Source organism: Syngnathoides biaculeatus, chromosome 6 (genome assembly GCF_019802595.1).
Source record: "Syngnathoides biaculeatus isolate LvHL_M chromosome 6, ASM1980259v1, whole genome shotgun sequence".
Classification (NCBI taxonomy): domain Eukaryota; kingdom Metazoa; phylum Chordata; class Actinopteri; order Syngnathiformes; family Syngnathidae; genus Syngnathoides; species Syngnathoides biaculeatus.
In genome coordinates, this window is record NC_084645.1 from 10,279,796 (window position 1) to 10,296,379 (window position 16,584).

Below are 16,584 nucleotides of genomic sequence, written 5' to 3' on the forward strand. Positions count from 1 at the left end.
ATTAAAATGTGGTTGTGGTTGTACAATCATGATTAACAAGGAAAAAGTCAATTTATTTTCTGATGATGAACGATGACAAAAAAAAAAGAATTAAGAAATTGATAACAAAACAATGACCCTAAACAATAACCCAAATAACCCCCCCCCCCCCAAATGAAATTTGCCTTGATATGTTTCCCTGGATGTTAGCTTTCAAAGTTATCCATGCCACATTTGGCTCGAGCGCCCTATTTAACTCTTGCCATACAAGCAAATGACAGTTGTTATAAAAGGAAATCATGGGGGCTCAGTCAGTGTGTGGTGGAGGACCCAGAAGACCCCAGTACGGTATCTGGTAAGTAAAACCTCTTTGCTAATGGCCAATTTAACATATTGCTCTTTTAACACATTTTAAGCCAATCACTTCTGGATGGAATCTGCAATCAAACAAAAATGTAATTTGCTTTTAACAGGATTGTGACATTAAATTATTTAAAAGATACACAGTCAGGTATGAAAACCTTTCATCTACTTTGCATGTATGTAAAATCTTAACGATAACTTCCTTAAATTCGTGGAAGCCTGGTCTGCTGTTTAGCACTTATGCTTCACAATTCAGAAGTTGTGGGTTTCTCTCTGGACTTCCGTGTTCCTGTGTAAAGTTTAAATGTTCTGCTCATGCTTGCATGGGTTTTCTCAGGTGCCACACTCCAGTATCCTACCACATTCCAAAGTCATACGTTTGATTAATTGAAGGCTCTAAATTCTCCTTAGGTGTGAGTGTGAATTGTTGTGACATTGTTAATATGTGCCTTGGAATTGGCTGGTGACCAGCTCAGGGCATACCTCGCCTCTCCCCCAAAGTCAACTAGGATATTCTCCAGCACACCAACAACTCTAATGAAGAGTTATGAGTTATATAAGTTGGACAGTGTGCTGAGCTAATATCAAATTGGTGGTAAACATAACTCAATGTAGTAAAGAATCCCAATACCCAATTCAAGCAATGTATTATTTGGGTTTGAAGCCATCCATCCATCGGTTTTCTGAGCCAATTATCCTCACAAGGGTTGCGGGAGTGCCGAAGCCTATCCTAGCTGTCTTTGGGCAGAAGGCGGGGTACACCCTGAACTGGTTGCCAGCCAATTGCAGCGCACTTAGAAACTAACAACCATCCACGCTCACATTCACACCAATGGACAATTTAGAGTCTTCAATTAATCTACCATGCAGGTTTTGGGGATTTGGTAGGAAACTGGTGTACTAGAGAAAAGCCACACAGGCACGGGGAGAACATGCAAACTCTTCACAGGCGGGGCCGGGATATGAACCTCAGTCCTCAGAACTGTGAGGCAGACGCCCTAACCAGTGGTTAACCATGCTGCCCAGGTTTAAACCATCCGGGGAGAATTTTGACACAGTGTATGGAATTGATTAATTAGTCTTCCAATTTCCACACAGACATAAACTGCCATCATGAGTACCGACGCAGAAATGGCCGTTTATGGCAAAGCTGCCATCTACCTCCGTAAACCAGAGAAGGAACGAATTGAGGCTCAGAGCAAACCATTCGATGCCAAGTCAGCCTGCTATGTGGCTGACGCTAAGGAGCTGTACTTAAAGGGAACAATCGTCAAGAAAGATGGTGGCAAAGTCACCGTCAAAGTTCTGGACACTGAGGAGGTTGGAATCTTCTCTTGTTGAGATAAACTCATGTGCTAAAAGCATGTGATCAGTTTTCAACAGTTCTCAGTTCTCTTCTTTTAGGAGAGGACAGTTAAAGAAGATGACGTCACTCCAATGAACCCTCCCAAGTTTGATAAAATTGAGGACATGGCCATGATGACCCATCTCAATGAAGCTTCGGTCCTCTATAACCTCAAAGAGCGTTATGCAGCATGGATGATCTACGTAAGACAATCTGGCAAATGAAAAGCAAAATAGCATATACAGGACAAAGTTGATTAATGTACTGCCCAGTATATTTTACGACGTACTGTCGGCCAATAGTTAATGGCTTCACAAATGTGATTGCTCAGACCTACTCTGGACTGTTCTGCGCCACTGTGAACCCCTACAAGTGGCTCCCAGTGTACGATTCTGAAGTTGTGAGTGCTTACCGAGGCAAAAAGCGCATGGAGGCTCCACCCCACATCTTTTCCGTCTCTGACAACGCTTATCAATTCATGCTTACTGGTAAATGATGTGCTGAACATGTACAGTACAAATTCAAAACTATTTGAGATATAAGCAACAGACATACATTATTGAGTTCATGCTTTTGTTTTGACAGACAGGGAAAACCAGTCTGTATTGATCACGTGAGTTATATTTGCATTTGTAAACAAATAAACACTTGTAAAAATATTTTAATAAATATTTTTTGGATTCCCCAGCGGAGAATCTGGTGCTGGAAAGACTGTGAACACCAAGCGTGTCATTCAGTACTTCGCCACAATCTCAGTTGGTGGTGATAAGAAAAAAGAACAGGGAAAATATCAGGTATGTTCATCAAGAAAATAATAGGATTTGTTTGGAGAACTTAAAATTAGTTTATTTTCTGATGTTAATTCTAAATTGCTGAAAGGGGTCACTTGAAGATCAGATTATTGCTGCTAATCCTCTTCTGGAAGCCTACGGTAATGCCAAAACTGTGAGGAATGACAATTCTTCTCGTTTTGTAAGTACTGTGCAATTGGCCGTCGATATTTATTTATGCATTTCATAAATGAATGCATCTAATAAAAATCGGTCTTAATCGGCAACAGGGTAAATTCATCCGAATCCATTTTGGCACAACTGGAAAACTGGCTAGTGCTGATATTGAAACATGTAAGTTTGCAATCCACACAGTGAAAATTCTTAGACGGTAACGGAAGTGGGTGAGATGAATCAAATTTTTTCCAGATCTGCTGGAGAAGTCCAGAGTGACATTCCAGCTTCCTGATGAACGAGGCTACCACATCTTCTACCAGATGATGACCAACCACAAGCCAGAGCTGATTGGTATGGATTAGTGTTGTCATTTTAATATATGAGTCACATACTGTTTGTTCAATGAAAACGTTGCTAAATATTAACACCCCCCCCCCCCCCTCCACGCACACACACACAGAAATGTCCCTTATCACAACCAACCCCTACGACTTCCCAATGTGCAGTCAGGGTCAGATCACTGTGGCCAGCATTGACGACAAACTGGAGCTGGAAGCAACGGATGTAAGTGATTATTTTTCAAATATTGTCAGTAATGTCAATAATTACCTACCAAATCCAACATTATAAAGCATAATTTGGTTGTTTCAAACCTCAGCCTTTGCATGACTACTTTATTTACATGCAGAACGCCATTGATATCCTGGGCTTCACTAATGAAGAGAAGATGAGCATCTACAAAATGACTGGTGCTGTCCTCCACCATGGTAACATGAAGTTCAAGCAGAAGCAACGTGAGGAGCAAGCAGAGCCTGATGGCACGGAGGGTATCTGAGAGCCACCGGAACCTGTTGAAAATGTCACTGCAGTCAGCAACGTACACATTCATTGTACTGTACATTTCAGATGCTGACAAGGTTGCCTACTTGTTGGGTTTGAACTCTGCGGACATGCTGAAGGCTCTTTGCTATCCAAGAGTAAAAGTGGGAAATGAGTTTGTCACCAAGGGACAGACTGTACCGCAGGTAATATTAATCAAAATAATTTTAAAAATTATAACAGTCATTTAAGGTACCACTTAGAGGTTCCCAACATCCTAACGTTTGTGAAATATACTGAGTTCATGAATGGCCATCTTGTAGCACAGTTCTCTCAGTGGTATTCATGTCCCAGGAAAACATACAGTATACATAGCATACAGTAGCGCAGAAGGCAGAGGGAATTGTATTTCAAAAATTGTTTGAAATTTTACTGTAATCCACTGTAAAATTATGCCTAGGTTAACATTGTGCTTGAACATAGGATAAAAATACTTTAGCTAATTCGAATTTTAATAAAAAAAAGAGCAGTTTGTAAAATTGGAATAAATGTTTGAAAACAAAGTGTTATAAAATACATTATATCCAAATGTACTTAACTTCAGAGTTAAACAGAACTAAAATCTAGTTATGAAGTGAACGATACTGGATTAAATAAAATGTCCAAGTCACTGTACCATTAGTCACAATTTGCACATTTAATTCAGTGATTCATTTGTGTACCACGAGAGGGAGGCCATGTATCACCATTGGTACTTGTACCACACTTTGAGGACCATTACATTAGATAATTGCCTACTGAATGACTTAATTAATATTGCTTTTTAGGTGCTGAACTCTGTGACAGCCCTTGCCAAGTCCATCTATGAGAGGATGTTTTTGTGGATGGTCATTCGAATCAACCAGATGTTGGACACCAAGCAGTCGAGGCAGTTCTTCATTGGTGTCCTCGACATTGCCGGCTTTGAAATCTTTGATGTAAACTTCATTTGAGTGCAAAAACACATTTGGACAATGATCCTTGGAGATATGATTGAAGTAATTTGCTGTCCTCTCACAGTTCAACAGCATGGAACAGTTGTGCATTAACTTCACCAATGAAAAGTTGCAACAGTTCTTCAACCACCACATGTTTGTTCTGGAACAAGAGGAGTACAAGAAGGAGGGCATCATCTGGGAGTTCATTGACTTTGGTATGGATCTAGCTGCCTGCATCGAACTGATTGAAAAGGTATGGATTTGACTCAAAGGCTGACTTGGTTATTGACATGAACTAAATGAGGTCACTTAAAATGCACTTCATCCTATTCTTTCAGCCCATGGGTATCTTCTCGATCCTTGAAGAGGAGTGCATGTTCCCCAAGGCCACAGATACATCCTTCAAGAACAAGCTTTATGATCAGCATCTTGGCAAATGCAAAGCCTTTGAGAAACCAAAGCCAACAAAGGGCAAGGCTGAGGCCCACTTCTCCCTAGTGCACTATGCTGGTACAGTGGACTACAACATCAGTGGATGGCTTGACAAGAACAAGGACCCACTGAATGAGTCTGTTGTGCAGCTGTATCAGAAATCTTCTGTTAAACTCTTGGCTTTCCTTTATCCTCCTGCTGCAGCTGAGGGTATGCTGATAAAACAGATGTTCAATATGTTAAATAATGTGCATATTAAATACTGTTCTAATGCTTCATTCCCCCCCAAATGGTAAACAGAAGCTGGTGGCAAAAAGGGAGGCAAGAAGAAGGGTGGTTCCATGCAGACTGTATCTTCTCAGTTTAGAGTAAGGTTTTGTTTGCAAAAACAAAAGAGATTTCCATCTCATATATCTTGTTGACAAGTTACATTAACATTCACTTTTAGGAGAACTTGGGAAAACTGATGACTAACTTGAGGAGCACCCATCCTCACTTTGTGCGTTGCCTGATTCCTAATGAGTCAAAGACTCCAGGTATTGTATCTTTTAAAATTCTTAGTTGATGGTAATTTATAATTCTTGAGACTTGTATGCATAATACCTTATCTCACCTGATTTCTCGTTGTAGTATTCCACGGTCAAAATAACTGCTATGTTCCCCTTTCCACAGGTCTGATGGAGAATTTCCTGGTCATCCACCAGCTTAGGTGTAACGGTGTACTAGAGGGTATCAGAATCTGCAGGAAAGGTTTCCCGAGCAGAATCCTTTATGGTGACTTCAAGCAGAGGTATCATTATCACTTTTTTTATCACTAAAAATTAATCATGAATAGTGATAGTATCATTTGACTCTCATAATAAAAAGGTACAAGGTGCTGAATGCTAGTGTCATCCCTGAGGGCCAATTTATTGACAACAAGAAGGCTGCTGAGAAGCTGCTTGGATCAATCGATATAGACCATGACCAATACAGATTTGGTCACACCAAGGTAAACAGCTTCTCCCTGAACAGACTTGGTAAAAACATTTCATTAATTGCTATTTTAATGTATCAGGTTTTATCGAATATTTAATATATATATCCAGCCATTTATGTCTTTAGGTTACAGCAAGTTTGTAACATTCTGTTCAATCTGGTTAGGTGTTCTTCAAAGCAGGTCTTCTGGGTACGCTTGAAGAAATGAGAGATGAGAAGTTGGCAGCTCTTGTCACCATGACTCAAGCTCTCTGCCGTGGTTTCCTCATGAGAAAGGAGTTTGTAAAGATGATGGAGAGAAGGCATGTTGTGAATTCTAAAAACACACTCAGCATTATCAAAAAAAAACCTTGCACATAAATGAAAATGTCTATACACAGGGAGGCCATTTTTACCATTCAGTACAATGTGCGCTCATTCATGAATGTCAAACATTGGCCATGGATGAAGGTGTACTACAAGATTAAGCCTCTGCTGAAGAGTGCTGAAACAGAGAAAGAGCTGGCCCAGATGAAGGAAAACTATGAAAAGATGACGAGTGACTTGGCTGCTGCTCTTGCAAAAAAGAAGGAACTTGAGGAGAAGATGGTGTCTCTTCTGCAGGAGAAGAATGATTTGCAGCTACAAGTTGCATCTGTGAGTAATAAGCCACTGACAAATTTTATTTGTGATCATTGATTTGGGCGGCATGGTGGTGGAACTGGTTACCTCGTTGGCCTCACAGTTCTGTGGCCCAGGGTTTGAATCCCGGCCCCGCCTTTGTGGAGTTTACATATTCTCCCCATACCTGCATGACTTTTCTCCAGGTACTCTGTTTTCCCTGCACATCCCAAAAACATGTGTTAATTGGAGACTCTAAATTGCCCTTAGGTGTGATTGCTGCTGTTTGTCTCTATGTGGCCTGCGATTGGCGGTCAACCAGTTCAGTGTGTACCCCGCCTCCTGCCCAAAGATACCTGGGATAGGCTCCACCACTCCCACAACCCTTGAGAGGATAAGAGGCTCAGAAAATGGATGAATGGACCATTGATTTGTGTCATTACATGTTTGTTCAATATGAAACAGGAATCAGAGAATCTCTCTGATGCTGAGGAGAGATGCGAGGGTCTGATCAAGAGTAAGATACAACTGGAAGCCAAACTCAAGGAAACAACTGAGAGGTTGGAGGATGAAGAAGAAATCAATGCTGAGCTTACTGCAAAGAAGAGAAAACTGGAGGATGAATGCTCTGAGCTCAAGAAGGATATTGATGATCTGGAGCTTACCTTGGCCAAGGTGGAGAAGGAGAAACACGCCACTGAGAACAAGGTGTGCAAATTTTTTTTTTATATATATTTATGCAGAGACCTAGATTATACAGCACAATATGTGTACCGTGTAATAATACTCAAGTTATTTTCTTTCTTTATATTTGTAGGTGAAGAACCTGACTGAGGAGATGGCTTCTCAGGATGAGAGCATTGCAAAGCTGACCAAGGAGAAGAAGGCTCTTCAGGAGGCCCATCAGCAGACTCTTGATGACCTACAGGCTGAGGAAGACAAAGTGAACACTCTGACCAAAGCCAAGACCAAGCTTGAGCAGCAAGTGGATGATGTAAGTTTTGACAGGACATTTGTACTACGATAAAACAAGGTGTGACTTGAATGCCATAATGACTAAATAAATATAAATAAATGACTGCAGCTTGAGGGTTCTCTGGAACAAGAGAAGAAATTGCGCATGGACCTGGAGAGGGCCAAGAGGAAGCTTGAGGGTGACCTGAAACTGGCTCAGGAATCAATCATGGACCTTGAGAATGACAAACAGCAGTCTGATGAGAAACTAAAAAAGTAAAAATATAATTTTTCATCTGGTTGAATGTCATTATCAATCCTTTACAAAGCGGTGACATGGTGAACGGCTGCTAAATGCGTCTGCCCAACAGTTGTGAGGCCCTGGGTTCAAATCTACCTTCACCTGTGTGGAGTGTGCATGTTCTGGGTTTTCTCCCCAAAACATATATGCTAGGTTGGTTGAAGACTATTAATTGGCCATAGGTGTACATCTGAATGTTGGTATGTTTATATGTGCCCTGGAATTGGCTGACCAGTTCAGGGTGTTGCCCAAAGATAGTGTTTCAAGCACCGCCGCAACCCTAGTGAGGATAAGCAGTATGGCCAAAAAAAATTAATTTCCAAAGCTATGTATCGCTAAACATTTCTAATCTGTACAGGAAGGACTTTGAAATTAGTCAACTTCTTAGCAAGATTGAGGATGAGCAGTCAATGGGTGCCCAGCTCCAGAAAAAGATTAAGGAACTTCAGGTAAAATAGCCTCAATGTTTCATAAAATATTGTTGTGTCAATATTTTATGTTTTCTTAATATCATTTATGAAATTAAAAGGATAACAAGAATGTGCTGTAACAGGCCCGAATTGAGGAACTGGAGGAGGAAATTGAGGCTGAACGTGCTGCTCGTGCCAAGGTTGAGAAGCAGAGAGCTGATCTCTCTAGGGAACTGGAAGAAATCAGTGAAAGGCTGGAGGAGGCAGGAGGGGCCACTGCTGCTCAGATTGAGATGAACAAGAAACGTGAGGCTGAGTTCCAGAAATTGCGCCGTGATCTTGAGGAGTCCACCTTACAACATGAAGCTACTGCTGCTGCTCTGCGCAAGAAGCAGGCTGATAGTGTTGCTGAACTGGGTGAGCAGATTGACAACCTCCAGCGTGTCAAGCAGAAGCTTGAGAAGGAAAAGAGTGAATACAAGATGGAGATTGATGATCTCTCCAGCAACATGGAGGCTGTTGCTAAGGCAAAGGTAAATGTTACACAGTGTTCAGTTAATCTATGGAAAATCAATATGTGTATAATTCTAACAAATGACTAATAATGCTAATCACATTTTGAAACTACCAGGGAAATCTTGAAAAGATGTGCCGTACGCTAGAGGACCAACTGAGTGAAGTGAAGACTAAGAATGATGAGAATCTCCGTCAACTCAATGACCTGGGTGCCCAGAAAGCCCGTCTTCTGACAGAAAATGGTATGCTTGTGACACACACTGGTAGATTTTATGGAGAAATTACTTATAATAATAAAGCACAAACTAATGCTACATGATGATATTCAAACAAGGTGAATTTGGCCGTCAAATCGAAGAAAAGGAAGCTCTTGTCTCACAACTGACAAGAGGTAAACAGGCTTTTACACAGCAGATTGAGGAATTGAAGAGACAGATTGAAGAGGAAGTCAAGGTAAGAAACGTCACTCCCAACATCAATTTTGTTTTAAGGTAGAAATGGCCTTGTAAAACGTATTTGGTTGCCAGGCAAAGAATGCTCTTGCTCATGGACTTCAATCAGCCCGCCATGATTGTGATCTGCTGAGAGAGCAGTTTGAGGAGGAGCAGGAGGCTAAGGCTGAGCTGCAGCGTGGCATGTCCAAGGCCAACAGTGAAGTGGCTCAATGGAGAACTAAATATGAAACTGATGCCATCCAGCGCACTGAGGAGCTTGAGGAAGCCAAGTGAGTATGGTTTTGAATTAAAACAATTCCAATCCCACATATTTCCAGGAGCTTTATCTGAGATGGCTATTGTTCATTTGACTTGGAAGGATGTCATGATCTTTTATAGTAAATGACATCTTTAGGAGTATTTTATGTCCTGCAGTAATGTGATTTAAATTACTTAATGTAATTCGATGTTGCTGTTGTTGTTTTTTTTTTTACACACATTAACATTTTTAAACAGGAAAAAGTTGGCACAGCGCCTCCAGGAGGCTGAAGAACAGATTGAGGCTGTGAATTCCAAGTGTGCTTCTCTGGAGAAAACCAAACAAAGGCTCCAGAGTGAAGTGGAAGACCTCATGATTGACGTGGAGAGGGCCAATGGGCTTGCTGCCAATCTTGACAAAAAGCAGAGGAACTTTGACAAGGTAAAACTGATACTAACTTCTCCTTTTACAAAGAAAAAGAGACACAAACATGCATTAAACAGATTTCACTGTATGAATTGTTAAAATAGGTGTTGGCAGAGTGGAAGCAGAAGTTTGAGGAGGGCCAGGCAGAGCTCGAGGGAGCTCAGAAGGAGGCTCGTTCTCTTGGGACCGAGTTGTTCAAGATGAAGAATTCTTATGAGGAAGCTCTCGATCAGCTGGAGACCATGAAGCGTGAAAACAAGAATCTTCAACGTGAGTTTGTCACGGAATTTGGCAACCTCATAATTTACGTTATTTTTCCCATGGAAATATGTAGTAGAAAAAAACTATTTTAATTTAAAAGACTCTTCATCACTTTGCAGAGGAGATCGCCGATCTGACTGAACAGATCGGAGAGACTGGAAAGAGCATACATGAGCTCGAGAAGGCCAAAAAACAGGTGGAGACAGAGAAGTCTGAAATCCAAACTGCTCTTGAAGAGGCTGAGGTGATTTAAAATATGATGGAGCGAATTTAATTTTACCAACAAGTGCAAAGATTATTATTTCATCTTCAACTATATAGGGAACGCTGGAACATGAAGAGTCTAAGATTCTGCGTGTCCAGTTGGAGCTCAACCAGATAAAAGGAGAAGTGGACAGGAAGCTAGCAGAGAAAGATGAGGAAATGGAGCAGATTAAAAGGAACAGCCAGAGGGTGATTGACTCCATGCAGAGCACTTTGGATTCTGAGGTCAGGAGTAGAAATGATGCCCTGAGAATTAAAAAGAAGATGGAGGGAGACTTGAATGAGATGGAGATTCAGCTGAGCCACGCCAATCGGCAGGCTGCTGAATCTCAGAAGCAACTGAGAATTGTGCAAGCTCAGCTTAAGGTATTGCAATCTGATGGGCTAGGAAATGTGCTGTGATCACTGTTCTGTCGTTTAGCTATTCAGTCACTTGATCCCTTGATTTTCACCAGGATGCACAACTGCACCTTGATGATGCTGTCCGAGCACAGGATGATCTCAAAGAACAAGCCGCTATGGTGGACCGCAGGAATGGCCTCATGGTAGCTGAAATTGAAGAACTTAGGGCTGCTTTGGAACAAACAGAGAGGGGCCGTAAAGTTGCTGAGCAAGAACTGGTAGATGCCAGTGAACGTGTTGGACTCCTGCACTCTCAGGTAAAAATAATGTATGAAAAAAACATTTTTTTATGATTCACCATGAGAATTTTGAATGACAAGCATCTTAATGTCTCAGAACACAAGTCTTCTGAACACAAAGAAGAAGCTCGAGAGTGACCTTGTCCAGATCCAGAGTGAAGTTGATGACACAGTTCAGGAAGCCAGGAATGCTGAGGAAAAAGCCAAGAAGGCCATTACCGATGTATGCTTCCTGGTTCATTACTTGGTTTTAATGAATTATTTGTAAATAAATGTCTAATGACCTAAGAATATTCTATACTTTCTAGGCTGCAATGATGGCTGAGGAGCTGAAGAAGGAACAGGATACGAGTGCTCATCTAGAGAGGATGAAAAAGAACCTGGAGGTTGCTGTCAAGGACCTGCAGCACCGCCTGGATGAGGCTGAGAACCTGGCCATGAAGGGTGGCAAGAAGCAGCTTCAGAAACTGGAGTCTAGAGTAAGACATTAATTTCAAGAAACTCAAAGCATGTTATTAAAAAAAAAAAACATGAAAGGTACATTAAAAAAAATTCCCAGGTGCGAGAACTTGAGACAGAGATTGAGGCAGAGCAAAGACGTGGAGCAGATGCTGTGAAGGGTGTCCGAAAATATGAGAGGAGAGTGAAGGAGCTCACTTACCAGGTAAATATCATCATTAGAAATTACCTTAAAGCCAGAGGTATTCTAACTTCCAAACTTCATTTACCCATCACAGACTGAAGAAGATAAGAAAAACGTTATCAGACTGCAGGATCTGGTTGATAAATTGCAGCTCAAGGTGAAGGCCTATAAAAGGCAGGCCGAGGAAGCGGTAAGAATGTATAAGAAAAATAATAACTGTTTATAAAATCAACTGCAAAACAATTCAGGCTGTAATGTTTAATTTTATTGTAACTTTTTTTGGTCTGGCTTTCCAGGAGGAGCAGGCCAATGTTCACCTGTCCAAGTGCAGGAAGGTCCAGCATGAGCTGGAGGAGGCTGAGGAACGTGCTGACATTGCAGAGTCGCAAGTCAACAAACTGAGAGCCAAAAGCCGTGACTCTGGCAAGGTAAAAACAAGTAATATTAAGTGACTAATGTCTTTACTATAGAAATGTTTTTGTTACACAGTTTGTTATGAGGTATAAAAAGCATTTTCAACTTTAAGTGTTAAATGTTTTTACAGGGGAAGGATGCAGCTGAATAAAGTTGGTTCTTTTGATGGGTTGCTTCAAGTCATATAATATGATGTGAAATATACCACAATAAAACTCTTTTGAAACAATAAAAATGTCTACGGTATGTTTTGTGCATGAAAATGTGTTTTTCGGAACAGTATACTTGATCTTACAGTCCCAATATAATCAAATTAATTTTATTCCTAGAAAATGCGGAGATATCCAACTTTTGTAGGGAAAATAAAACATCCCCATTAATATTTCAATGATTGACTCAAATTGACTGTAATACTTTTAGTAGTTCCGTCTTTAACTCTTTTAACTCTTGAATATTTCAAACTTGAACTTGATTACAGATTTCACACCTTTTTTTCATAATTAATGTTCAAACACGTCTACTAACGTTTTGTCCAACTCAACTACTTTTCAACAGGGCAGGCCTCCCAGGCAATTGCCTCAAGTCCTGATTAGAAAAGGGCTCCAGGAGACAGCTTACATTGGCCCTTATTAATGACACTACTTCAACAACATATCTGGAATCTCCTCCAAAATAGCCTTTTCATCGCTCTTTGCGGCTTGTTTGTGGTCCCCTAGAAATGGCTGACATTGGACCTTATCAGTGACAAAACTAGACTTCACAAACAGACCTCAGTGACACTTAACAATTTGGAAATATCTCCTACCGGCAGGCTTGTTGTCAAATATGTCAGATGTCAGTTTTCTAAAAGATGGTTGGAGAGGGCCCTACTGCCTGAAAATGGCTGGGATAGGCTCTGGCACTCCCGCAACCCTTGTGACTGGCTCAGAAAATGGATGGATGGATGTTTTTCCGTATGTCTCAAAGCCTGGCAGAGACGTAAAGCAACTTGTAATCTTTCGAGTGTCTTGCTCTTGACAGAGATTATTTTCAAAGTACAAAAAACAAGATTGTTTCTCGATTTTATTTCCAAAACTAAAGAAATATGTTTTGCATGTATATTGGAATGGCGGCATGGTGACTCGGCTGGAAAGCATTGGCCTCACAGTTCTGAGGTCCCGGGTTCAATCCCGAACATGCCTGAGTGGAGTTTGCATATCCTCCCCGTACCTGTGTTGGTTTTCTCCCCCATCCCAAAAATATGCAACATTAATTGGACACTCTAAATTGCCCCTAGGTGTAAGTGTAGCTGTTTGTCTCGAGATTCATGATTTGTTTCACAGGCCATGTAAAATGATGTGGTGGGCTGGATCTGGCCACTGGACCTTGAGTTTTACAAATGTGTAAATTAAACATTAAAATATAAACATTAGTTAAATTTAATTTAATTAATTAAATTAGTAAAGTGTGTGTCAATGTGTGTGTGTCAATGTGTGTGTGTGTGCCATGAGTGTTTTCCAGGGTTGGGATGTTGGAGTATAACTGCTGCATTTTATCTTCCAATTATGCATGACTACACTTAAAGGTCAAGTGTTATCCCTATAAACATTCTAAAATAGATATTGTAATGAAAAATACATGCAACATTATTCACTTCAATGTCTATATGAAAAAAATAAATGTGAACGGAGAGCGCGTCTTCCATGCGCAAAGTTGCAGAAAGTGTCATTCTACGACATCCAAGTGGTCGCCATATTGGCTGCATCCTTTGTCCGTGACGTCACCCGGACATTCGCCAATAAAAACACGTGGTGCACCCTACTATGGGAGACGAACACGCCCCTTCTGACACGGAAGCTCTTTTCGAAAAGAACATCACACAATCGATTGAAGTTACCGGGGCAATTTTACACTATTGTTTCAAGCCATATTCACATGATATGCGATCAAACCCCCCACGCCACCCCTACATCCGATCCAATTCCGCGGCAGAGATGAGCCACCGCGGCTCATCCCAGCCGGCCGGTGTGGCTCATTTTCAGCGCCGAGGTGGCTTATCACGGAGCCGAGCTGTGCTGCTTTAGGGGGTTATCCATAGCCCCCGCAGTACACAATGAACAACACCGTCGAGCCGGGGTGCTTTACTGCGTTGTCGTCGCATGTGGCTGAGTGAGGCAGAGCCGAGCCGTGGTGCTTTAGGGGGTTGTTCATAGCCGCCGCAGTACGCGATGAACAACACTGTCGAGCCGGGGCGCTTTACTGCGTTGTCGCCGCACGCAGCTACGTTCTTCAGAGCCGCTGCCGTCCGCAAGCCCGACGTGCAGCGTTCGCCAAAGTCACGGCGCCTCAGTCAGTGTGGCTCATTTTCGGCGCCGTGGTGGCTTATAATGGGGCCGAGCCATGCTGCTTTAGGGGGTTGTTCATAGATGGCGCAGTACGCTTTACTGTGCGCATGCGGCTGAGTGAGGCATTCTCGGCTGGGTTGTTCAGAGCCACTGCCATTCGCGAGCCCGAAGCCGCTGGCAAAGCAACGCAGCAGCCCGACGCCGTCCGACGCGCACATCGACAAATTTCGTACGCTGATCTTTTGTTACGTTATGAGAGACCGATTATGTGGTCCACCCCAAACTATTATTATTTTTTTAGTAGCTGTATATACACATACCTGTCTTTTGGAACCCACAAAGCTCTCGTCCTCTACACCCGTGCAATCCATTTTTCACGACAAACTGGGTCTCTTGCAAACTTATGAAAGGTAAATCCATTCTCCCGAGTGTTCAAGCAATGTCCAGCAATGCAACGAGCCGGCATTTTAGCTAACATGAAGGAACAACAAGCTACCTTCCCGGAAGTAAAACTAATGTAAACAAATGAGTCCACTTGAGGGCGCTTCTGTCCTTTACGTCACTTCCTGGTTCTTCTCATGGCGGGAGTTACAAAAAGCTGTATACATCAAAATCATGTTTTGTGGTAAAAAAAAAAAAAAAAAACAACGCATGGGCCCGTTTTGGCTGCTGTTTTTTCATTAATAACACTCTAAAAATCATCCATTTCATGACAGTGGCCCTTTAAGATACTGTGACTCCCAGCTTGTTACCAGGCTATCAACCATTTATGTCAAGTTCGTAGCCTTTGTAGCTTCCCAAAGACCTCGTAATTTTATCTCTAAATCCTTCTTGCTCTTTGTCCCCATTCTACCGCCTGCTCACATCTTACGGCTCACCGGGCAACCCAGATTACTTCCCTGGCCCACTGGTCCTACTCAGAATTCGGAGTTCTGTGAGCCTTTTTTTCTTTGCTTCCGATCTACCATACAAGAAATGCTTGTTCACAAAATACTGCCCCCTTCTCTCTGCATTTAGATCCATCTCGCAACCTGAATATTGACATTTGGAACATCATCTGTAGAAATTATAGCAGTGACCTCTGTAGAAATGTTTAGGTCTTGACTTGACTTATATTTACACCTTATGGTTAAACCATATGGAGTATCCAAAATGCATCCTGCTCTCTCTTACACTGTTTTACCGACATTTCTCCTCTCTTCTATTCTCTTCCAATTCTTGGAGAGCATGCTAGGTGGCGATGATCAAATCTGATATTGAAGATCAGGGCCTAGCCATTCTGACAGGATTTGATTTGCCCCCTTTTCATTTAACATTTACATGGATGGGTAGGATCCTGCACGCCCACGGGCCTTGTGAGGATAAGCGGCTCAGATAATGGGTGCATGGGTTAAAAAACAAAATTAGAAATTTTTTTAACCACAAGAGGGTAGTAAAGGCTCGTTACAAATGTCCACAGGTTAGTCATGTTGTGGAGGAATATACTGTATTTAATGTATATATTTACTATTATCATTTTTTTAGGATGTTAATAAATTTGGAAAAGCTAAAAAATTTCAAGCAGGAAGAAAATGCATTCAAAGTCTTTTGTTAATGAATAGTGCTATCCACTTAATTCAAAAAGGAATGCACACATCCAGAAGGTCGAGAAAAAGTTGTTGAGACATAACTCAGATAAGTAGAGAATGCCATCTCGCTATCGGCTGGCGGATTGAGCGGAGTATAAGAGCCCAGTGTTCATTTTCGGAATTCTTGTCCTTATTCACAGTCAACTGTCCAATGAGGTTCTTGGATGATTTCCTACTTGAGTGAGTCTCAAAAACGTTGACCAAAATTTTACACTCTTGCAGAGGAAGTTCTGGCAAGGAGAAAACAAGAACTTCATTGAAGACGGTCATTGTGCCACGTAGCACTGCAGAGGTTTTCTGGTACTTCAACTTGCACTGGTTGCACTGCACACTGATCCTGACATAGAGGGCTGGACAATACATAGTATGTACATTAGTACCTGCACATAATGTTTTGTACAATGTTGTGCTATCAAAGCTGCCAGCTCCAACTATGTTCACGCTTCTTTGTAAGCAACTGACCTGCATCCAAGTGCAGCTCCTTATGGACTGTTCGAACCTTTAACACCCCGACCTCAATTCTCTGAGAAGTTGGAAGAAACTTCAATGACAAAAGCACTTCCCCTACAAGATCCTGCCAATCGAAAAGATTATTGAAAATACAAACAAATTCCATTTCACACTTTCCTCACACAGTTCCTCCTCAATCTGTTAAGTGGAGCTTTTTTT

At 41.6% G+C, this 16,584-nt stretch overlaps 2 protein-coding genes across 4 annotated transcripts in view; one reads left to right on the forward strand and one right to left on the reverse strand.

Annotated features, from left to right (window-relative positions):
* Positions 1-238: 238 nt before the first annotated feature.
* Positions 239-12,190, forward strand: LOC133502272 (myosin heavy chain, fast skeletal muscle-like). Of its 2 annotated transcripts, XM_061822885.1 has the most exons (41): positions 239-334; positions 453-490; positions 1,441-1,662; positions 1,747-1,890; positions 2,019-2,175; positions 2,273-2,300; positions 2,376-2,481; positions 2,567-2,659; positions 2,748-2,811; positions 2,887-2,985; positions 3,095-3,198; positions 3,323-3,461; positions 3,541-3,659; positions 4,281-4,430; positions 4,513-4,683; positions 4,769-5,072; positions 5,163-5,230; positions 5,311-5,398; positions 5,535-5,652; positions 5,730-5,853; positions 6,006-6,146; positions 6,225-6,476; positions 6,906-7,148; positions 7,258-7,434; positions 7,525-7,670; positions 8,054-8,144; positions 8,249-8,638; positions 8,737-8,863; positions 8,956-9,074; positions 9,149-9,345; positions 9,572-9,755; positions 9,845-10,010; positions 10,121-10,245; positions 10,323-10,631; positions 10,721-10,924; positions 11,004-11,129; positions 11,215-11,385; positions 11,466-11,570; positions 11,644-11,739; positions 11,846-11,977; positions 12,094-12,190. In XM_061822885.1, the coding sequence occupies exons 3-41, from the start codon at positions 1,456-1,458 to the stop codon at positions 12,112-12,114; spliced, it is 5,805 nt and encodes a 1,934-aa protein (XP_061678869.1). In that variant the 5' UTR covers positions 239-334; positions 453-490; positions 1,441-1,455; the 3' UTR covers positions 12,115-12,190. The 2 variants fall into 2 exon arrangements, with proteins under 2 accessions (XP_061678869.1, XP_061678868.1); XM_061822884.1 differs by lacking the exon at positions 12,094-12,190 and having other exon boundaries at positions 11,846-12,001.
* A 3,380-nt stretch (positions 12,191-15,570) lies between these two features.
* syt19 (synaptotagmin XIX) overlaps positions 15,571-16,584 on the reverse strand; it is a 35,148-nt gene continuing 34,134 nt past the window's right edge. Inside the window, exons 9-10 of one of the 2 annotated variants that reach the window (XM_061822886.1) lie at positions 16,378-16,489; positions 15,571-16,265 (exon numbers count right to left, since the gene is read on the reverse strand). In XM_061822886.1, the coding sequence (XP_061678870.1) occupies positions 15,958-16,265; positions 16,378-16,489 (420 nt within the window). In that variant the 3' untranslated portion in view covers positions 15,571-15,957. The remainder of the gene's footprint in view (positions 16,266-16,377; positions 16,490-16,584) is intronic. The other variant, XM_061822888.1, reaches the window with a different exon arrangement.